At 40.7% G+C, this 22,574-nt stretch overlaps 1 protein-coding gene across 2 annotated transcripts in view; it reads left to right on the top strand.

The window, feature by feature from the left end:
• Positions 1 to 3,084: 3,084 nt before the first annotated feature.
• RAB12 (RAB12, member RAS oncogene family) overlaps positions 3,085 to 22,574 on the top strand; it is a 31,094-nt gene continuing 11,604 nt past the window's right edge. The window contains exon 1 of one of the 2 annotated variants that reach the window (XM_033087544.1): positions 3,085 to 3,602. In XM_033087544.1, coding sequence (XP_032943435.1) covers positions 3,377 to 3,602 — 226 coding nt within the window. In that variant the 5' untranslated portion in view covers positions 3,085 to 3,376. The remainder of the gene's footprint in view (positions 3,603 to 22,574) is intronic. The other variant, XM_033087545.1, reaches the window with a different exon arrangement.

Raw genomic sequence — 22,574 nt, 5'->3', positions numbered from 1 at the left:
ACCTGGGCTTTCTAATCAGTTTGCCCAGATGTTGGACACAAGGTTTAAAAGATGTTAGCAGTCAAAAACATTTAAAAATGGAGTCAGATTCTCCATTACAACATCACTCCTTTCAAAGTCTGTTGGTAACTGGTCACTGTGTTATTCAGTTCCCACACAGCCAGCAAAGTGTCACTGTGTCACCTCCTCATCTCCCAGTGCTAAACCCATAAGACGTTCTACAAAAATGGATAGTCAAAAGAGGAAACTGGCCAACAAAGATGAAATACAGCAAAGAAACAAAAAGTGATAATGCTGAAAGTAAAATTCTAATCTACATAAGTGAAGTTATAGAAGAACCAGCTGACCAGGGGACTGGTGACTCTGCCAGCTTCCAAGAGATTTTAGATGTGCAGACAGAGGAACTAAGTAAAGACCAGCTTATCAACATAAAGGAGCAAAACAGTTGTGATGAAAAGGATTAAGATGATCCAGAGGAAGTGATGCCAGGAAAAAATGTGACATTAAATGAACTTTTGGAGATATTTCATAACATTGAAAGCTCAAAGAATAAAGTGTTGGAAGCAGATCCAAACTTACAAAGGAGTATGACAATTCACCACGGCATAGAAAAGATGTCTACTCCTTACTGTAAGTGATATGACAAGAAGACAGGCACTGCTCAAGCTATTCTTGAGAAGTTTTCTACAAAGATATAAAACACTTTAATTCTCAACATTTCTGATGTTTTAAGTTAGTGTCCTAAATAAATACTAGTTTTACTATTTTTTCATTTTTTTGTACATTTATAACCCCAAAATTAGAGTGTTCCCAATGTTTTGACAAAAATTTGTAAAGGTCATGGAACAATCATATTTTCCTCATTGATTATGAAGATCATTTTCACTCCTTGAGCTTTCATGTTTATTTTTATGGTCCCTCAATGCCATGCAAAGCGAGAAGTACCTGTATTTATTCTACTTATCTGTTATGTAATATTTGACTCTTGATCATTTCCACCTTTGTAAACCACAATCCTCCCACTTCTCTGTACCCCATTATATCCAGATTCCTCCCTCACTTCCTGAGAAGAAGCCTCTCTTCTTTTGCCTCTCTTGTTAATATCAGTGATCCCTAGATTCTGTCCTTGACTCTTTGTTTTTTACTCTACAACCTCTTCCAGTTCCAGCCTTTTGAAAAAGTTGCAACCTCTCTGTCTTAGGTGGTGACGATCGTGTTGAGATGATAGTGAAGAAAGGGGGACTAGCAAAATGGTAGGAAGGAATTCGAGGTGGGGAGTAGGGCTGTGGGGTATCCCCTTTATTTCACAACCTGTATTTAGGACAGAGTCGGAGAAGCCAACTAACTTCATCAACATGAATGTCTCTGATAATGTCATTCATTCTTTCACAAATATTTGCTGAATTGTACTATGTATCTGGTACAGTTCTTTATAATGGAACATTAGGTAGTGACAGATTTGTGTAAAGCAGCATATATGAATTTTAACTGTGCCCTCTGGAGGTACTACACAAACCTCTACTATTTAACCCATTAATTATTATAGTAGAAGAAATGACTGAGCTGCTTTATGAGGAAGATATTTTATTTTGGGCAAGAGCATCTTCATCGCCGAGAGCCATGCCACCCTCATCTGCCTGTTAGGACAGGCAGTGCTATAAATCAGAACGGACCTAATTAAAAATCTTGAGATTACCTTTGCAGATGTGTTTTGCTGTGTGAAATCGTCGTATTCCCAAAGAGTCATGCATAAATCAGTTTCTTTAATTCCTTACATTTACACACCTAGTTATGGTTTACAACAGACTTTGCATAGATTATTAGTTGATTTATTTCCTGACAACACTAAATGGCAAGAGGGGCACTACCCTCATTCCTGTAGAAGAACAGAGAAATCCACAGCTCAGAGTGGTTCCCTGATTTTAAGTGACGGAGCTGTGTTTAAAATAACAGAGATCCAATAATATTTTAAATATCCCTAGAACTACTGAAAAGATTTCTATTGTGATTGCTTTTGGAAAGCTAAGAATTCTCTTATAACTGTAAACTTCCAATTTACTTTGTGGGTAATGCTAGAGTTATACAAATCAGTTTTGGAGGATAACATCCACATGTGGTATGCATTACTAAACCCAGTTCTAAATACAGCTGAAATTGGTGGGTTACGTGATCATTCTCCGCAAATGTGCCAGCTCCTATCATGTTTAGAACCTTGTGTTCTGAGGTGCTCAGGTTCACACTGAGGAAATTGCTAAACAAATCCTTGGCAAGGAATCAGAGCAGGGATTTTCTGTATCCTTAAATCCTTTCAAATAGAAATGGCAAAATATACTGAGTCCATAATTCCTAAACTTCTGGACTTTCAATATTGGAGTTTCTTACTACAGTTTGAGTTCTAACTCATTTGTTTCCCCCAAGGAGCAGGCCATTATTTTTAAAGTTAAACAAAACAAAAACTTCCTAACTTTGAATGAGGCAGCAATCAGGGCTAAAAATAATTGATTTCGTGTATTTCATGTGGAAAATGGAAGTCACACATGCTAGGGCAAGACCAATCAGAGGTGCGCGGGGCTTCTACCAGCAAGTGGGGGTGTGCTCGAGAGCGGGTCTTGACAGGAGCCCCAAGTTGGCCAGGTGTGACGGTGGAGACTTGGCTAAGGGACTTGGCGGGCGTCCTGGCAACATTGTGAATTGCGGCAGTGGTTTGGGAGTCAGTATTTTGAGAGCGTAATAGATTTGGGGAAGAGATGGCTAATAAACGGGTATGGTGTCTTAGGACTGCTCAGTGAAAGCAGGGAGAAGGGGGAATGTAGAAGAGAAAGGGAAAACAAAAGAGCCGACAGAAAGAAAAAGAAGAAAAAAGAGGTGGCAAGCTGCACGCAGTGGAAGCAGAGCAGAAGGGGTACAAGGAAGCGTAGGAGGTGAAGCGAGGTGGGCAGCGGCAGAGGCGCGCAGGACCGGCGGTCCTCCTGCCCGCAAGGGGCGCGCGTGCGCCGGACCTCCCGCCCGGCGCGAGCCCAGCCGCTCCGCCCACCCTCCCCGCGCCTGCGCTTCCTGCCCCTCCTCGTCCGGGATGCTGCTGCCGCTGCTGCGGAGTAGCTGCTTCCCTTCCTCCTCTCCTGGCGGCGGCGGCGGCGGCGGCGGCGGCGGCGGCGGTAGCGGCGGCAGCGGCGTGGACGGGGACGCGGGGAGCCGGCCAGCGGCGCAGCTGCAGCGCGGAGCCCACGGGCCACCGGGGCCGCTCGAGCGGGCGGACGCCGAGCTCCGGGCCGACCCCCGGCGCACGGCGGAGGCCCAGGGGGCGCCGGAGCCCGGGGCGCGCGGCCCGGGGTCGGGCAGCTGCGGGCGGCGGGCCGAGCGGGAGCCGTATGCGTGCATGGATCCGGGCACCGCGCTGCAGAGGCGGGCCGGGGGCGGCGGTGGTCTGGGCGCGGGCTCCCCGGCGCTGTCGGGTGGCCAGGCCCGCCGGAGGAAGCAGCCCCCCAGGCCGGCTGACTTCAAGCTGCAGGTCATCATCATCGGCTCCCGCGGCGTGGGCAAGACCAGCCTGATGGAGCGCTTCACCGACGACACCTTCTGCGAGGCCTGCAAGTCCACCGTGGGTAAGGGCTCTGGGGCTGGGCCCTCCTGCCGTCGGCGCTTTCTCTGTCGCCCTCGTTCTCATCGCCTGTTATCCTTTCTCCAACTATATGGCCTTGGATAGCCTTGCATTTGGTGGATGGGCCTCTCGGTGAAATCTAGGGGGAGGGGGCGGCGGCCCCTTGGAAGCCCTTCGATCCTATTCCCAAAGCCAGACGGAGAGATTTTGGTGTAATCTCCACGCGTACTTGCCCTTGGAGCCTGCTGGCACAAACCTCTCGCACGGCCCCAGTCGGAGCGTCTCAGCGTCCCCTCTCGCACCCTCCAGGGGCTGTCCTGAGGCCAGGGTGATTGATGCATTGGTCCCTTTCAGCTCTGGGACACTGAGCATCTCTCCACGGAAACTCCCAGCCCTTATAGTATTCACCCAAGAAAAAGGTCGTGCGAGGTGGGCAGCAGGTATGTATTATAGTGAAGCTGTGCCCCTGGCTAGAAGCCAAAGTGGGTCATCTATAGTGAATTTTGGTGCCTTAGCTTTGCCTCGCGAAGAGTATTTCTACAGTAAACCAGGGTTTATTTTCTAATTTTGAACTCTCTTTTATCATGCGCTAAAATAACGAAGTTTAAAAATCCCTGCGGAGCACCTATGGAGAATAGTAAGTCTAAAATGACACAACATTTCTTGCCTTAACTCTGAAGGCAGGGCAGAGGGACTTCGGCTGTACTTGTCCTTGTCCACGACCTCAACGCAGGGACTCACAAAAGTGGGGACAAGTCCTCCAGTGCCTCCCAGCTACTGTGAAGTACAACAGTGATGTAATACAGTAACACTCCAGTCAGGAAGTATAGTGTCCTCAGCACCTAAAATTGAAACTGCAGGGGAAATTTTTTCATGAAGTCAAATGTCCAGGACTTAGTATAGGTTTGTCAGGTGGGTGTGAGTAACAGTTGTTTCCATGGAAAACCACTTAAAAGCTGTCAAAGCTGAGGGAAACCCATAGATGAGGTGGTTCTTCAAAATAAAGGTCAGTCACATTAATTGGTAGGCAAGGAGGGGAAGTACAAAAAACATTGAATAGTATTTAAATTTGAAATTCAGAATTAAAAGTATCATTCCTCATTTTTGTATATATATTTAGTATTGTAGCTAGGGGTAGTTCCAAAGCGGTTCAATTTGGGAATGAATTGGTTTTAAATTTCCATGTAACAAAAAAATACTACATTTAAAATGTCTTAATAGAAAATTAATCCCCCAAATTTTATACTGTCTTTTTGTTTTGTTTGTGAGAATTTGTTTCCCTTAAAGCTTTTTTGGGAATAGATCACTTTGGAAATACTTGTACTCTCTGTGTCCTGTTTGTTTTTAAATATTGGCCTTGGGACCTTGATATTAAAATTCAGTAGCATAACTATACCTGTTTCAAATATTCAGTCTTGGATCGTATAATGAGGGTTTATACTGTTACTTTAGTACCTGACGTAACTAAAAGAGTTAAAAGCAGTTCAGATTTACCATCTGTTATGGCTCCACACTTTAAATGTATAAAAACATGTGATGAAGAGAAATCGGAACAGGCACTAATGAATGGGTGGGTAACAGGGCTTGGGTGGATGGAAGTAAGATAAGAGATAGATGAGCAGAGGTGTGCTTTAGAGTGGGGCAGAGGGGAGATGGAGAAGCGTTTTCTAACCGGGGGCCACAGTGGAGCAGCACCCCCACATTCTGCAAAAGACTTTGTTAGGGGACATCAGGAATGAATGCTTCAAGACCTTGACTGCCATGCCGAGGAATGTGGACCTTATCCTACAGCAACTGCAGCCATAAAGTCTCTGAGTACAGCTTTGGCACGGAGGCAGTGAAACTCATTGGCCAGGATTCCATAGGATATTTAGGAATGAGGAAGAAAGTGGGAGGCAAGGAAACCAGACCTTTTCTTCCTCTGTCCTCTTAACAAACAAACATAAATACATACACTTAAACATCCACATATTCTTTTCCACAACTACCATTTTGAGGTTCCTTGTGCAGTTGGATTCCTGTCTAGCTCATTTTTGTTTCCTCCATATGTAGCCTACAGTACTTGGCTTGGAAAGTGTTTATTAATTGTGGGAAGTTGAGAGAAAGATGATAACTTCTGGTCTGATCCAGAGTGTGAAGGCACTTTAAGAAAGCTAATTAACCCCCTTCAAGCTCTGCCTCTGAATTGCTTTTTCCTTCCACTTATCAGATCACTTAATGAGCACTTAATGTGTTTTGGGTGTTGTGCTACCCACTGGGGACTCAGTGGTGCATAGGACATAATCTTCCCAGATATGGCACAGAGTCCTGGGGAACAAGATGATCCAAGGGTAGAGATGTGTACAGAATATTTGGGGAGCCCCTCCAACCAAAGATAGGGGGAGGACTGGTTAGGGGAGGCTTCCTCCCCATTGGAGTGCTGTAAACAAATGCATTCCTCAAGTTCCTTTAGAAAAATGCGACTTAAATATGGCACTGGGCGTGGTGTAGAATTGTGGTTACCTCACCTGAATGCCTGCCATCAGAGCAGTTAACTCAGAGGTTCTTCTGGGGCCAGTTTGTCGAGTTTCAGCTCCATGTAGTATAGTCAGATTTACACACAGAAAGATTCTCTTCCACGGCAGCACCTACCCTTACCCGTCTGGGCTTGCAGATGCGCTCTGCTCATGACAGCAGGGTCTGCAAAATACCTTGCACCTTGCACCAGGGAGGCTAAGAGTCTGAGCATACGCAGACCAAGGTGCTTCACTAAAGTGATGGCCTGTATAATTCAGAGGCTAGAAGAAGATGCCTCCAAAGTGCCTTTTTAAAGTGAATCAGACTCACCTGGACCTTCTGTAAAAGATTGTAGTGAAAATCCCGAGGGATTTGAGATAATGAACCTATTTTGTAAAACTAAATGAGCAGAATGTTGATTTTTTAAAAATTACTAATCAGATCAGAAGTTGATTTGGTTTATAAGACACACAAAATTCACCAGAATAAGAAAAGCTAATAAGACTTTTTAATAATTAACTAATGGAAATTGTCTAGGTGGAATATTATTTTCAAATGGTATCTTGTATTCATGGGATTGAGTTACTTAGTCTGATATAGACAGCATAATTGACAGGTTCTTTAAAAAATACAGCAGGGGAAATTTTTTGAAGCTTCAAATACAGCGTTTTGAAGTTTGAAAATGGAAAAAAAGAACTAATTGGCTGTAGAAATTCACAACTAGCATATAAAAAAACAAACCCATGAAATTATGTGTTTGTCAACCTTTGTTTTATTTCTATGTGATAGTTGGAAGCTAGCTGCTAATTTTGTTTGGATTGAAATGGTTTTACCAGACAGCACCCAACCCTACTCCAGCAGCTTTGCATTCTAGAAAAAAACACTAGATTAATATTGAGGAGCCTGGGCTCTTGATTTAGGCTCTGCCAAAGTAATTTAGTTGTTAGACATATAAAACACAGCGTTCTATTAGTAGCTACAATCTGTTGAGCATTTACTATATACCAGCAAAAGCACTCTTTCTAATCCTCACAACAATGCTGAAAGTTATCCCCATTTTACAGATGAGGAAGGAAAGGTTCAGAAAGGTAAACAGCTTAGCCGCTGTGGCACAGCTAGTCAGCAAGAGGTCAGGGGCAGGGGCTACAGTGAATTCCAGCTAACTGTCTTGTTCCTTAGCTTGCCTTGAGATTCATATTTACTTTGTGTTGTGACATTTCTAATAGATCAGAATCATGACGCCCTTTCCTGCGTATCTAATTTGATCCTCCCTACAGCCCTGTGAAAACAGTGATGTTACTGATCTATGGTATCAATGCAATTGACTTTCTCTGTGGCTCTATCATCATTTGTCAAATTGCCTACTGGATATTAAAATAATGCTCTAAGAATTAAATTTCTTACCTAAACGTTGAGTCACATATCTTAAGCCTTTTACATATTTATTTAAAAATTCGCCAAATTTGGTATTTTAAATGGAGGAAAAGTAGCAGTAAGGTGGTCTAGACCAGAATTCTGATTTTCCTGGGCAGTAAAATTTCCCCGAAAGTGCTGCAGGCCAACATAGGATTGCCAGTTGTTTTATTTCACCCAGGAAGGACATTTGGGAATGAAGTAGACCCCTGCAAAATTAGGAGAGACAGAAAATCAGAATTTAAAAGGTTTTTGAATTTAGTTCTGAGACCCTCTGTACACTGCTTTGTTTTTCTCATTTTGCAACAGTGCGTTGAACTTCTCAGGCTGGCCCCTGAGAGTAACTGGTCTTAGAAGGTGATAGCGCTTTGCTGACGCCGTTTTCACTCCGTTACCTGCTGTAGTCCCTGTGTTCTCTGAGAACACATTCCTTTTGAGTCCTGTGTTGAGATGAGGGTGCACTCAGGATGCCTGTTCCCAGGGTGGGGAAACTTCCGTGATGCAGGTGACTGAATTTTATCAGGACCAGCAGTTAAGCTGGAAGCAGAATCCAGAGGTCCACTGAGCAGGTGAATGTAAATCCCCGGCAGAAAGGGCTGTGGGTTTGGCTTTGAATATTAGGTGACATGATCAGTGAAATGCAGTACGAGTGACTGATCAGCTTTACCTAGAAGCAATGGAACCGCTGTCAAGGGACATTAAATAGTCGTACTTTATTCTCGAAACTTAAATCAGAGGAAACCCAGAATGAATGTCTAGAACTAGATTGGAATCCTAAGCTGTGTATTTTATTTTGCTCTTCTGTATTTATATGTAGTCTTCCAAGCCATCGCTGAACTGCCTAAGTGTTTCACTTAAAAGAGAGAGAAATTCGTCCAGAATTCCCACTCCAAAAGCCCAGCACCGTGGGCTCTGCAGTGCTATTTCACTCCCCTGCCAAAATGATGTAACACGATGACTCAGGGAGATGTGAATGTGAAAGGAACTGGTGCATCTTGGTTAACATTTAGTTTTTGTACCAGCATATGCCATGCGTTGTGTAATTAGGTTTATTTAATGATCTTAATGCAAACCAATAGGTTTGTGGAAAAGTGTGTCGGTTTTTGTGAAATGAAATAGCTGTCTTTCAAAGAAAGTATTGAAGTGTAGTTGCGGTGGGGTTGTTTAGGTTGAATACAAATCTATTTAAAGACCTGGCTTAAGTGCATTCAGCCTTTCACTTTTCTGCACTGGCACCAAAGAAGAAAGAGTTCATTATGCATGATAGAGATCCAGATTCTTAGAGATTGCTTTTCTCCCTCCAGCCTGTGGAGTCTTCCAGGAGCAATCTGTTAACAGATCTTGGAACTGGCTTGAGAAGGCAGAGTTGGTTCCTTTGAGAACTGATAGGTCCAAATTATTCGCCAGCCTTGGGTGCCAGATACATTGTTCTAATTAAGTATTTGTTTCAATATGTAAAGAAAACAGCTTTGTACAGTAGTCCGCAGATATTTTTGAGAGGCTGTTCATATATATGTGACACACCATTCTGCTAACTATTTTATAGGACACAAAGCTAACGCCTGCTCACCTGACTTGTCCTTTTCAGAAAGGAAGTGAGTCATGGAGATAGCCATAATAAAATGTTTAGAGAAAGGTAAAATGCTATGCTTTTGTACTTCAACAAAGGAAAAATATGATTTTTCCTTAGGTTCTTTTATTGCACATCTTTGACATTTGGAAAATAATTTGGAAAACCAAAACTGCAGACCTAAAATAGTGCCCTTAATTAAATTCAATTATTTTTTTTTAATATCCTTTCCTTTAAAATGAGAAAATAACACAGACTTAACAGAATATTACATTCCATAGAAAAACCTTTACCCCCCCCCCGCCCCTCCCAACCTGACACCCTCCACTGTTTGGTTACTGGTGCTTACATAATGCCTTCTTAGTTTACAAAACAAAACAACAACCTGAAATTCCACCTTAGGCAAGCTTCTGATGGAAGTAGCTGATGAATGAAACTCCCCTGGGTTTCCCAGCTCAATTGAATGCAGAAGCTTCAGGACCCACTAAGCCAGGACTCAGGTGAAGGAAGGGACCCATCTAAATGAGGAATTTGTTCTGCTGTCTCCCATGTGCTGTCTCCCCACTGCAGGCTTGCTACACAAACTCGGCTCTTATTGACTGCCAAAGAATCACACACCTACCATCTAATTTCCACTTTTAATTTTTCACTTAAAAAGAAAAACACTTGACCTTCTCTTTGGCTTCTACTCGCGTTCCAGGTGCTCCCTTGGTGAGGGGATATTATGGGAAGAGTGTGGATTTCAGAGGTGGGCTCCCAGTCCTGGATGTAAGTGCCAGCTCTACCACAAGCTAATCAGTGTCTTTCAGCGAGTAACTTAACTTCATTTTCCTCATTCATAAAAAGAAAAAAACAAACAAAAATAAGTAGCACTTATACTTTTTTCCCATCTTCTGGTACAGGAGGAATAAATGGGGGTAAAATATCTTATGTACCTAGCCTAGAACAGGCAATTATACATGTCAGTTATGTTCTCTTCTCCTAATTTATTTCACAGATGCAAAAACTCTGAAACACTCCAAAAAATAACCTGTTACCCTACCTACCGTAGTAAAATATATACGGGTTAGTATGAAATATCAAAATGTAAAAACATGGCATGGGAAAGTACAAAATCATTTAACAGTCCCTGTATTTTTCTGGACCCAATCTGAGTAGTAATAACGTTTGCATTTTTTGCATAAGAAGAAAATGCTACTGACCCAGCATTTGACCATCTGGGTTTTGTTTTTGTTTTGATTTTTTTCCCCAGATCCTCCTCCCCCATCAAGGTTCTCTTCCTCTTGTGACCAGGAGGTCAAAATGATAAGGGTCTGAAACCAGGGAGCAGACGAAGGCCTGCACTTGCTGGAACAGTCTGTCTAAGCCCGCCAGCATCCCTCACTCTTACAGCATTTCCCTAGCAATGCAAAATTCTTTTTTTTTTTTTTTAATTGGGGAATGTTGGGCAACAATGTGTTTTTCCAGGGCCTTTCAGCTCCAAGTCAAGTCGTTGGCCTTTAATCTACTTGTGGAGGGCACAGCTCAGGTCCAAGTCCAGTTGCTGTTTTCAATCTTTAGTTGCAGGGGGCGCAGCCCACCATCCCATGCAGGAATTGAACTGGCAATGTTGTTGTTGGGAGCTCGCGCTCTAACCAACTGAGCCATCCAGCCGCCCGCAAAATTCTTTTTTAACATTAAGTATATGTTATACTTCCCTTCCAGTTATTCCCTCCTTACACATCAGATGAGGCTGTGCAGAGTGGGGCAGAGCCTGGAGCCTTGCAGCCCAAGTTCAAATCTATGCTCTATTACTTACCAGCTTGATGACCTTGGGCAAGTTATTAACCTCTGACTCCATTTTTTTGTCTATAGGACAATAATAATATCTGCCTCATAAATTTGTTCAGAGGATCTACTGCAGCGAGTTACTGTATACTTACAGAACTCTTAGACTAGTACCTGAAGCATAGTCAACACCACAAAAGGGTTCTTAGTCTTTTTATTATGAAGGGAAAAGCCCCTTTCTGTAAAATTCTTTCATGCGCGTATACTTCATAGAAATGGAATTGCCTTTTCTGATGGGCTTGGAGGTGGCTCTTGTACTCAGTTCCCCAGACTTTGACTTTGATAACCTCAGACTCTCCTCTCCCTGCCTGATGTCGTTTGTGGTGTCACTGTGTGTGTGTGTTCCAGTGAGTGCAAGGCTCTCCCCTGTGCCCCTGCACATGTCGGACACAGACTCTGGGTGGTCTCTATGTGCTGGAGTGGAGGCAGGTCCAACCTGGTTGGAAGAGAGGCACATCTTATTAAACTTGGATACACATTGGATATCCTCAGGCCTGATAAGCATCCTTTGATGGCATAAAGTCATTTTGCTATTTTACTGGTACCTACTTCGAGACGATGAGACTATTTTAGTTATAGTACTTAGTTTTTATGTCGTTGAGTACTCAATGAAGTGTAAGAAAAAAGCCAGATAATATTAAATAATAGGATTTGTCAAGTTCAGGTGTCTTCAGTACAGGAATTGAAAGATGGTCTACTGAGGGGAGGGAGGGTAGATGAGGGTAAAGGGGATCAAATATATGGTGATGGAAGGAGAACTGACTCTGGGTGGTGAACACACGATGGGATTTATAGATGATGTAATACAGAATTGTACACCTGGAATCTATGTAATTTTACTAACAATTGTCACCCCAATAAACTTTAATTAAAAAAAAAAAGATGGTCTACTGACAGCCAGTTTGTATTACCTTTTTTTTTTTTTTAAAGTTTATTGGGGTGACAATTGTTAGTAAAATTACATAGATTTCAGGTGTACAATTCTGTATTACATCATCTATAAATCCCATTGTGTGTTCACCTCCCGGAGTCAGTTCTCCTTCCATCACCATATATTTGATCCCCCTAACCCTCATCTCCCACCCTCCACCCCCCTTACCCTCTGGTAACCACTAAACTATTGTCTGTGTCTATGAGTTTTTGTTTCTTCTTTTGTTTGTCTTGTTCTTTTGTTGTTTTTGGTTTATATACCACATATCAGTGAAATCATATGGTTCTCTGCTTTTTCAGTCTGACTTATTTCGCTTAGCATTATACTCTCAAAATCCATCCATCTTGTCACAAATGGTCCTATTTCATCTTTTCTTACTGCCGAATAGTATTCCATTGTGTGTATATACCACAACTTCTTTATCCATTCATCTATTGAATGTCATTTTGGTTGTTTTCATGTCTTGGCCACCGTAAACAAAGCTACAGTGAACATTGGAGCACACGTGTCTTTATGTATAAATGTTTTCAGATTTTTTGGGTAGATACCCAGGAGAGGGATTGCTGGGTCATACGGTAAGTCTATTCATAATTTTTTGAGGAACCTCCACACTGCCTTCCATAGCGGCTGCACCGTTTGCATTCCCACCAACAGTGGATGAGGGTTCCTTTTTCTCCACAGCCTCTACAGCACTTGTTACTATTTGTCTTGTTGATGATAACCATTCTGACTGGGGTGAGGTGATACCTCATTGTGGTTTTTATTTGCATTTCTCTGATGATTAGTGATGTTGAGCATTTTTTCATGTGTCTATTTGCCATTTGTATGTCCTCTTTGAAGAAATGTCTCTTCAAGTCCTCTGCCCATTTTTCAATTGGGTTGTTTGTTTTTTTGTTGTTGAGTTGCATGAGTTCCTTGTATACTTTGGATATTAGCCCCTTATCGGAGGCACTGTTTGCAAAAATCTTCTCCCATTCAGTTGGTTACCTCTTTATTTTGTCAATGGTTTCTTTTGCTGTGCAGAAGCTTTTTAGTTTGATACAGTCCCATTCATTTATTTCAGCTTTTACTTCCCTTGCCTTTGGAGTCAAATTCATAAAATGCTCTTAGAACCCAAGGTCCATAAGTTTAGTACCTATGTTTTCTTCTATGCAGTTTATTGTGTCAGGTCTTATGCTTAAGTCTTTGATCCATTTTGAATTAATTTTGGTACATGGTGACAGATAGCAGTCCAGTTTCATTCTTTTGCACGTGGCTTTCCATTTCTGCCAGCACCATTTATTGAAGAGGCTGTCTTTTCTCCATTGCATGTTTTTTGCTTCTTTGTTAAAAATTATCCATCCATATTTATGTGGTGTTATTTCTGGGTTCTCAATTCTATTCCATTGGTCTGTGTGTCTGTTTTTCTACTGATGCCATGCTGTTTTGATTATTGTAGCCCGGTAGTACAAGCTAAAGTCAAGAAGTGTGATACCTCCAGCATTGTTCTTTTTTCTTAAGATTGCTTTGGCTATTTGGGGTCTTTTGTGGTTCCAAACAAATCTGATGATTTTTTGTTCTATTTCTCTAAAAAATGCCATTGGGATTTTGATGGGGATTGCATTAAATCTGTATATTGCTTTGGGTAATACAGCCACTTTAACTATGTTGATTCTTCTAATCCATGAGCCCGGAATGTCTTTCCATTTCTTTGTGTCTTCAGTTTCTTTAAAAAGTGTTTTATAGTTTTCAGCATAGAGGTCTTGCACATCCCTGGTTAAGTTTATTCTTAGGTATTTTATTCTTTTTGCTGCAATTGCAAAAGGAATTGTTTTGTGTATTTCTTTTTCTGAGATTTCATTGTTAGTATATAGGAATGCAATGGACTTTTGTACGTTGATTTTGTAGCCAGCAACTTACTGTATTCGTTGATTGTTTCTAATAGCTTTTTGGTGGAGTCTTTAGGGTTTTCTATATATAGCATCATGTCATCTGCAAAGAGTGACAATTTAACTTCTTCATTCCCAATTTGGATGCCTTTTATTTCTTTCTCTTGCCTGATTGTTCTGGCGAGTACTTTCAACACTATTGAAAAGCAGAGGTGATCGTGGACAGCCCTGACGTGTTCCTGAACGTAGAGCAAAGGGCTTCAGTTTTTCACCATTAATTATGAGATTATCTGAGGGTTTCTCATATATGGCCTTTATTATGTTAAGGTATTTTCCTTCTATACCTATTTTAGGAAGTGTTTTAATCATAAATGAATGTTGTATCTTGTCAAATACTTTTTCTGCATCAATTGATATAATCATGTGATTTTTGTCCTTTATTTTGTTTGTGATGTATCACATTGATGGATTTGTGGATGTTAAACCATCCTTGTACTCCGGGGATGTACCCCACTTGGTCATGATGAATAATCTTTTTAATGCATTGTTGTATTCGATTTGCTAGAATTTTGTTTAGGATGTTTGCATCTGTATTCATCAGAGATACCGGTCTGTAGTTTTCTTTTTTTGTGTTGTCCTTACCAGGTTTTAGTTTCAGGGTAATTTTGGCCTCATAAACTGCGTTAGGGAGCACTGTCTCTTCTTCAATTTTTTGAAAGAGTTTGAGCAGGATTGGTATTAGGTCCTCTTTGAAGCTTTGGTAGAGTTCACTAGTGAAGCCATCAAGTCGTGGACTTTTGCTTTTGGGAAGGTTTTGGATGACTGATTCAATTTCGTTACTGGTGATCAGTCTGTTTAGATTTTCCAGTTCTACATGGTTCAACCTAGGAAGGCTATATGTTTCTAAGAACTTATCCATTTCTTCTAGGTTATTGACTCTGGTGGCATATAGTCCTTCATAGTATTCTTGGATGATCCTTTGTATTTCTGTGACGTCCGAGACAAGTTCCCTTTTTTATTTCTGATTTTGTTAATTAGTATATGTCTTCTCTCTTTTTATGTTAGTGAGTCTAGCCAAGGGTTTGTCAATTTTGTTAATCTTTTCAAAGAACCAGCTCTTTGTCACATTAAATTTTTCTGTTGTGTTTTTGTTGTCTATTTCATTTAGTTCTGCTCTGATTTTTGTCATTTCCTTTCTTCTGCTGACCTTGGGTTTCATTTGTTCTTCTCTTTCTAGTTCTTTAAGGTGTATCATGAGGTTATTTATTTGCGATTTTTCTTGTTTCTTGAGATAGGCCTGTGATGATACAAATTTCCCTCTTAATACTGCTTTCACTGCATCCCAAAAATTTTAGTAGGATGTATTTTCATTGTCATTTGTTTCTATGTATCTTTTGATCTCTCCTTTAATTTCTTCTTTGACCCGGTCGTTCTTTAAAAGCATGTTGTTTAATCTGCATGTATTTGTGTTTTTCCTGCTTTCTTATTGCAGTTGATATCCAATTTCAAAGCCTTGTGATCAGAGAATATGCTTGGTATGGTTTCAGTCTTCTTAAATTTGCTGAGGCTGATTTCATGTCCCAACATACGGTTCCATGTACACTAGAAAAAAAATGTATAGTCTGATGTTTTAGGATGAAATACTCTATGTATGTCAATTATGCCCATTTCAACTAATGCGTCATTTAAGGCTGCTGTTTCGTTATTTATTTTCTGTTTGGATGATCTATCCATAGCTGTCAATGATGTATTTAAGTATAATTGTGTTTTGGTCAATTTCTCCCTGTAGTTCTCTTAGTAGTTGCTTGGCATATTTCGGTGCTCCTTGATTGGGTGCAAAAATATTGATGACTGTTATGTCTTCTTGTTGTATAGTCCCTTTTACCATTATGAAATGTTCATCTTTGTCTCTTATTACCTTTTTTACACTGAAGTCTGTTTCATCAGATTCAGTATAGCTACACCTGATTTTCTCTGGATACCATTTGCTTGGAGTGTCAATTTCCACCCTTTCACTTTGAGTCTATGCTTGTCCTTGTAGCTGAGATGTGTCTCTTGAAAACAGCACATGGTTGGGTTTAGTTTTTTGATCCATCTGCTACTCTGTGCCTTTTTATTGGTGAGTTCAGTCCATTTACATTTAAGGTGATTATTGATATGGGAGGATTTCCTGTCATTCTATCTTTAATTTTCTGGTAAGGCTGTGTCTCCATTGTTTCTTTGCCTTTTTGTTGTTGTCTATTATTTCTGTGTGGTGATATTCTATGATGTTTCCCTCTGTTTCTTCTTTTATTACAGTATATATTTCAGTTCTGGATTTTTTTTGAGTGCTTACCCTTAAGTTTATGTAAAAGAAAGTCCTATTTAGAGTAGTCCATTTTCTTCAGCATGCTTAGTTTCTCCATTCCCATATTCCGTTTCAGGCTTTTACTCTCCCCCTTTTTATGTTTTGGTTGTCACAAATTATCCCTGTTGATGGTGGTCGAATAGCCTCCTTTAGTATTTCTTGTAGTGCAGGTTGTGTATTAGAAAATTCCCTCAGTTTCTGTATGTCTGGAAAGGTCTTTATTCCTCCATCATATCTAAAGGATATCTTTGTTCTCATATATTATTCTTGGCTCATAATTTCTCTCTTTCAATAGTTTGAATATTTGGTTCCACTCCCTGGCTTGTAGAGTTTCTGCTGAGAAATCTGATGATAATCTAATGGGATGATAATCTAATCTGATGATAATCTTCCTTTGTAGGTTACGGTCTTCTTTTCCCTGGCTGCCTTGAGGATTCTTTCTTTGTTGTTGATCTTAGACAGCTTCAATTCAATGTGCCTTGGAGAAGGCCTGTTGGGATTGAGGTAATTAGGTGTTCTATTTGCTTCTTGGATTCGAGGATCCAGTTCTGTCCACAAGTTTGGGAAGTTCTCATCGACAATTTGTTTGAGTATATTCTCTGTTCCCTTCTCTCTTTCTTCTCCTTCTGGTATGCCCATTATTCTTATATTGCTCTTTCTGATGGAGTCAGAAAGTTCTTGTAGAGTTTTCATTTCTTTTAAGTCTCAAGTCTCTTTCTTCTTCCATCCGTGTAATTTCCAGGTTTGTATCTTCGATGTCACTGATTTCTTTCCTCCATTTGGTCAACTCTACTACCTAAGCTGGTTATTTCATTCTTATTTTCTTCTATTGAGTTCTTAATCTCCAGAAATTCTATTTGGTTCTTTTTTAAAATTTCAATCTCTTTCGTAAAATGCTCATGTTGTTCTTTGATTGTGTTTCTGAGTTTATTAAACTGCCTTTCTGTGTTTTCTTGCATCTCGTTGAGTTTTTTCAGAACTGCAATCTTGAATTCTCTGTCATTTAAGTCACATATTTCCATATCTTTAAATTCCTTTTCTGGAGACTTTTCACTTTCTTTCTTTGCTGTCTCTTGTTGCCTTGGTTATTCATGGCAATTACTGATTTATTATTTCTTTTCCTAGACATCTCCAGGAGTGGCTTCTGCAACAGGTTGATAGGAAGAGGTCTTTCTTTTGTTTTCCAGTACTTGTTGGTAGAATGTTTTATTTTCTCTCCTACTGCAGCCTTTTTTTCTCTCTCTCACATGGTAGTGCTATGTTTTTTCTGCACTAATCCAGCTTCTCACACAATGGGGAGATTCCCTGGGAGATGGGCTTCTCCTCTGTTAATAGTTCGCTTGGGTCACAGGGCACAGTGTCCGTGTGGGTGTGCGGAGAGCCTTTGAAGTTGCAAAGCTCTTCCTGCACCAGATTCGGAGCCCGTATGTTTCAGCAGTTCTGTTTACTCCTGCAGGGATCCGCCCAGATAGGTGGGGCAGGAGTGGGGTGAGTTGTGAGAGGTGGCCCAGAGCAATGGCGGTGACCACCACCACAGCCGGTCCTGTTTCCACAGCTCCCTCCCCTTTGCCGGAACTAGTTGGGCTGCGAGTCTGTGTCTGCGGTCCACAGTTCTCAGAACAGCAAGTATTCTGTTCTTTTGATCTGACACTGCTACTGTTCCGCTTCTAGCACCGGGCAGGTGGGGGCAGGGCAAGCTCTGGGAGGGTAGGAGGGGGCGGCTAGTCTCAGTGCCTAAGGCTTCCGTTCTCTGCTTAGCAGTGAGGGCTTAAACCACTGTTTTCAGCCTCCTTCCCTCAGTCTTTGCTCCGAGGTCTCTGCCGTGAGCGTTAAGTTCAGCCGTGTTACATGCTGTCCCCTCAGCCCTGAGGGCCATAAGCGGAGCCCTAGCTGTCCGAGTTCTTCCCTGTCCCGCAGCTGCGGTAGCTCCGGGATGCAGCGAGCTCGGAGCACTGAGCCAGGTCTGCGTCCTGCACCCGCAGGGCTCCGTCTCCGCACTTCTCCCTTCCCTCCTCCCCCGCTCGCGCAATTCCTCCACTTTTAGGTGAATTCAGTAGTGGGCCTCTTCGTCTTGCCTGTCTGCTGTGCAGGGAGTCCTTTGTGGAGTTATAGTTATTCTATTTGTTGTAAATTCCGGAGGAGCTTTCCAGAGGCTCACCTCACGCCGCCATTTTGATGACGTCTCTGTATTACCTTCTTTTCCTTTATATAGTGCTTTCATTTTCTCACTCTCCACTCAGTGAAAATGCTGGAAATCCTCTCTCTTAGTAGAAATATGATATCCAAAATTGGATGACACTGTATATCCTTGAAAGAAAAGCCACTGTACAAATTTAAAATGGCTGTTATAAAGTGGCAGTGAAATCACAACTGCTGTTTGAATTGAGACTTATTTCAAAGTCTGAAATCCTTCAACTTCCTGAAAGTGTTAAGTAAAATAAAATAAAATCGTTGGTCATGGGGTAGGGCAGAGAAGAAAAAGGGTAGGACGTTTGTTCAGCCGTAATCATAGGCATGGTCCATGGTGTTATTTTTGCGTTTATTTAGCTTTTTCTGGAATGTGCAGAAAGAAGCTTCTGTTTATTTTTGCTATTTTCATTTTTGTAACTTCTTATGGTCCAGCAAAAAGAAATACAGTGATGTTTTAGAAATGTTTTTCCTTAAGGAGAACTTACAGATCTTATCAGCACTAAATATACCTATTCTTGATGCTATTGCTAAGATTTATGAACTACAACTACAAAGAAAAAAGACAAATTGCAAAGTTAAGCTTTGCTCTTTAACAGCTTGATGGTGATTCTGGGTTATTCGCAGAACTTTTCACTTTTCCTTTTTTTCATGCATCTGACTTGCATTGTAACAACTTTTCATTGTGAACACTGTTATAAATTTGAATCTGGGTTCAACCAACATGTGTTGTGGCCTTAAAGCCTATTACCTTGTCCTCTCCACTGGTGTTTTCCTCTGTAAGTTGCAGATAACAGTGCACTCATTGGACTGCTGCAGGATTCCATGTGTTGGAGTCGGGCACAGCATGTTTGAGAGATATCCACTGTCGTTACTATCAAAGGTAATTCAGATCAAGAAGAAGACATAGTGACTCAAGTAGAGCAGTCAGTGTACACCTATTGATTTGGGATTATAGCCCTGTGACTTATGTACTTCCTTTCTGATTAAAATATTTCTAGAAAGACTTCTATAACATTAGTAAGCTTAAAGAAAGGTAAGCGCCTGTTGGCAAAATAATTCACTTAGTGGACTACTTCCCATCTAAGTGACTGCATAATTGTAGGAGAAACGAAATACTCTGTTTCTGGAGTGGTGTATGTATGCTGGGCACCCCTGCATTTCACTGCTCCTATCCTACCATTCTGCCCACCAGACACACTCTGAACATCTACCCTCCTTTCTTACTACTTAAGTGTTTTATTTGTTTGGGCTTTTTTAAAAAAAATACAAAACTGAGTTCTGAATTTCCCTAAATTTTCCAAAAAGAGTCATCATTTCTCCTTACATATCTGGCATTTGGTGGAGAAGAGGGGGCGGGTGTCCATTCTTCAGATTTATTGAGTTGCTGTTGTGTGCCAGGCAGTGCCCTAGACTTTCGGGAATCAAAGGTGATTGTGCCCACGGAGGGGACACCAACAAAGAGAAGGAGCGGCGATGTGGTGTGAGAGCCAAAAGAGAGTTCGGGTCCAAGAACTGGGAACACATGAGGAATGAGGGTAAGGGGTGAGGCCCTCAGAGGGGTTCACACAGGAAGTCCCTGAGGACTTAAAAGATTTCTGGGCCAACAAAGAGGGTCCCTAATGAGGGCAGCAGAGAAGAGCATTTCTTTGCCAGATGCTCGGGTGTTGATTTAGGTCAGTGTTGACTACGTCTTTGAGGATGAGTAGCTTCCCCTGTGTTAGTCAAGAGACCTATAGGAATCTGGGTTTCCAGCAAGGGCTGTGCATGGAAATGAAGTTGCCACCTTTTTGGTCCCCGTTTGTTTATAAACATGGGGCCTAGGGAGTCCTCCTCAGTGAGGAGCTTCTCTGTGCTGACTTTTCCCAAAACTAATCTGATGAATATTTAAGGCTGTTAATGACTTGTTACCTTTTATTAAGGATCGTTATAATTTCTGTGACATGCAAATAATAAAAGTAGGCAACATTAAGAGATACTTTTGATATAAGAAGGATTTTAAGAATATTTAGTTATATATTTTGGTACAAGAATATGTTTTAAGCCATAAATTGGAGTAAGTTTTGGGTCATTATAAGCCACTTGGTGTCTGTTCGATGTGATAAAGGATGTTTCACTTAAGAGAGAGGAGTAATTTAATGAACTGTTTTCTTTTATGGAGTTTTAGATTTAACCACTGGATATTTTTCTGTTATTGTTAGTCACCTTGTCATTAATGTACTCCCTAAAGCTAGATAGTCTTCATTTTGGCTAAACAGATTATTAATCCTATTCGCTATCATCTTTGTATTCGTATTAAAATTAGGCATGTATTTATAATCACTTGGTGATAACATTATCACTTATTTTCTGATTTTGAGTATTAGTATCCTTTTACTTTTATTCGTTAAACTTTGTGGTTACAAAATAGTCCTAGTGTAGGACTGGTAAAGTTGGATAAGTTATTCAAGTTGGTTGAAAAAGAGTATCTGACATGTTCAGGCTCAGAATAATTCTTAGCAGAGAAAACAACCTAATCAAAACAAAAATTATTTGCTCTGGCTGTTTCAAAGGATTCTTTTAGTTGATTTGAAGCAGAGCTCATAAGACAAGTATCATCAGCCAGCTCTTTTCAATAAAGTCATGTTAGAAAAAAGTTACAGCTCCCTTAACTAAAACTTAAAAAAAAAAAAAAAGTAACTGGAAACAAAAGTAAAATACAACAGTAGTCATGACAAAATATTAATTTGATTTGTAAATTACTACCACAGAATAACATGGTAATGTCCCAACTTGATGCTAAAATAAAGAAGACAGTATTTTGTCATTGAGCTATGCCTTTTTAAAATCAGAACAGAAATCTCTCTAGGCTGCTGTTTGTGCCTTGGAGCATATCACTTGAAGCCATGCTCTTCCCTTGCGGTTGAGTCATTAAGGAACTCTGAGGATGTCGGTGGTACACAAACCTGCTTCCTGTTTCAAGGCTGTTTTACAGTGTCATTTGACTCTGAAAAAATTTGTTCCAGAACCGAAAGTGAAATTGAATTAACCGGGTTTCACTCGGTGACATTTGAAATCGTGTCTGGTGTAAGAGATTAAGAATTGAAATGTAGTAGAGTATGCTCTAGCTTTGTTTTCTTGTGACATTTGATATTCATGCAATTTTTCTGTATTGTACAGATGAGGGCTGCTGCCCCGCCCCCACCCAGGGTTATAAACGTGTCGTTTGGTGTTGCATTGGTGTCTACAGTGTGTTACTAATTATAAAAGCCAGTCACATGCTGTTCACTTCACCTCAAGGACCTCATCTGACTTTGAAGTGTTGCATCAGTTCCCTGAGGTGCAGAGCCTGGAAGTGGGGTGTCCCTGCTCTCCCTGTGGCCATGTGGCACTCAAACTGGTAGGCACGGCCCCTGCCTGTTGGAGGCCCGGCAGCACGGGGATCCTACAAAGCAGTCAGGAAGTAATTCCTGTAGGGAATGTTTCTCGTTCTCAAATTTAGCCAGCATTCCTTTGGTTTATTTTTCTTAGTTGTGAAAATTGTATAAAAAATATTATTCTGAAATATTTAAGTTTTCTGTAACTGACAAGCATATGAAGTACCATACATAAATGAAAATTTGGTTTAAAAGAAACAAAAACTCATAGATACAGACAACAGTTTAGTGGTTACCAGAGAGTAAGGAGGGAAGAGGGTAATTGAATAGGGAAAAGGGGATCAAATATATGGTGATGAAGAACTGATTCTGGATGGTGAGCACACAAAGCAGTGTATAGACGATGTATTATAGAACTGTACACTTGAAACTTATGTAATTTTACTAACCATTGTTACCCAATAAATTGAAAAAGAAAGAAAATTTGGTTTAAAAACTATCTGAAGCTTTGAAGGCTGAATTGGAAAGGGACAGAGAGACATGGTGGTTTGCTTCTTTAAATTAAAATAAACAAACATTGGGTATGTTATTTTGTATGAGTAAATTTTTAAAAAATAATTCCTCTCCCACACTATTGACAATATAATAAAAGAATTCATGTTAAGTTTCCAGTGTTCTGTATAAGAATTTTCCCCAAGATAATATTCTTTTAAAGCCATTTGTTAATGTAATTTTAAATGATTTTTATGCTAAACTTGTGGTAGTAATAAATTATATTATGAATATCAAATGCTACATAAATATTTCAGAATAAAACATAACATAGCTTGACTTTTATAGTTGCGTATTGGCGTGTAGAATGACTGGGTAGTCACAAATACTGGTGTAGTTCTGCTTTTTTCTTTTGGGATTTAGTGATCAGGGGTTTTTTTGGTTTGTTTGTTTTTCTGGTAAGGATATAAAAATGTACAAATAGGATTG

Source organism: Rhinolophus ferrumequinum, chromosome 19, assembly GCF_004115265.2.
Source record: "Rhinolophus ferrumequinum isolate MPI-CBG mRhiFer1 chromosome 19, mRhiFer1_v1.p, whole genome shotgun sequence".
In the NCBI taxonomy this organism is placed as follows: domain Eukaryota; kingdom Metazoa; phylum Chordata; class Mammalia; order Chiroptera; family Rhinolophidae; genus Rhinolophus; species Rhinolophus ferrumequinum.
The sequence above is the reverse complement of the archived record's forward strand: the minus strand, read 5'-3'. Positions and strand labels throughout refer to the sequence as shown.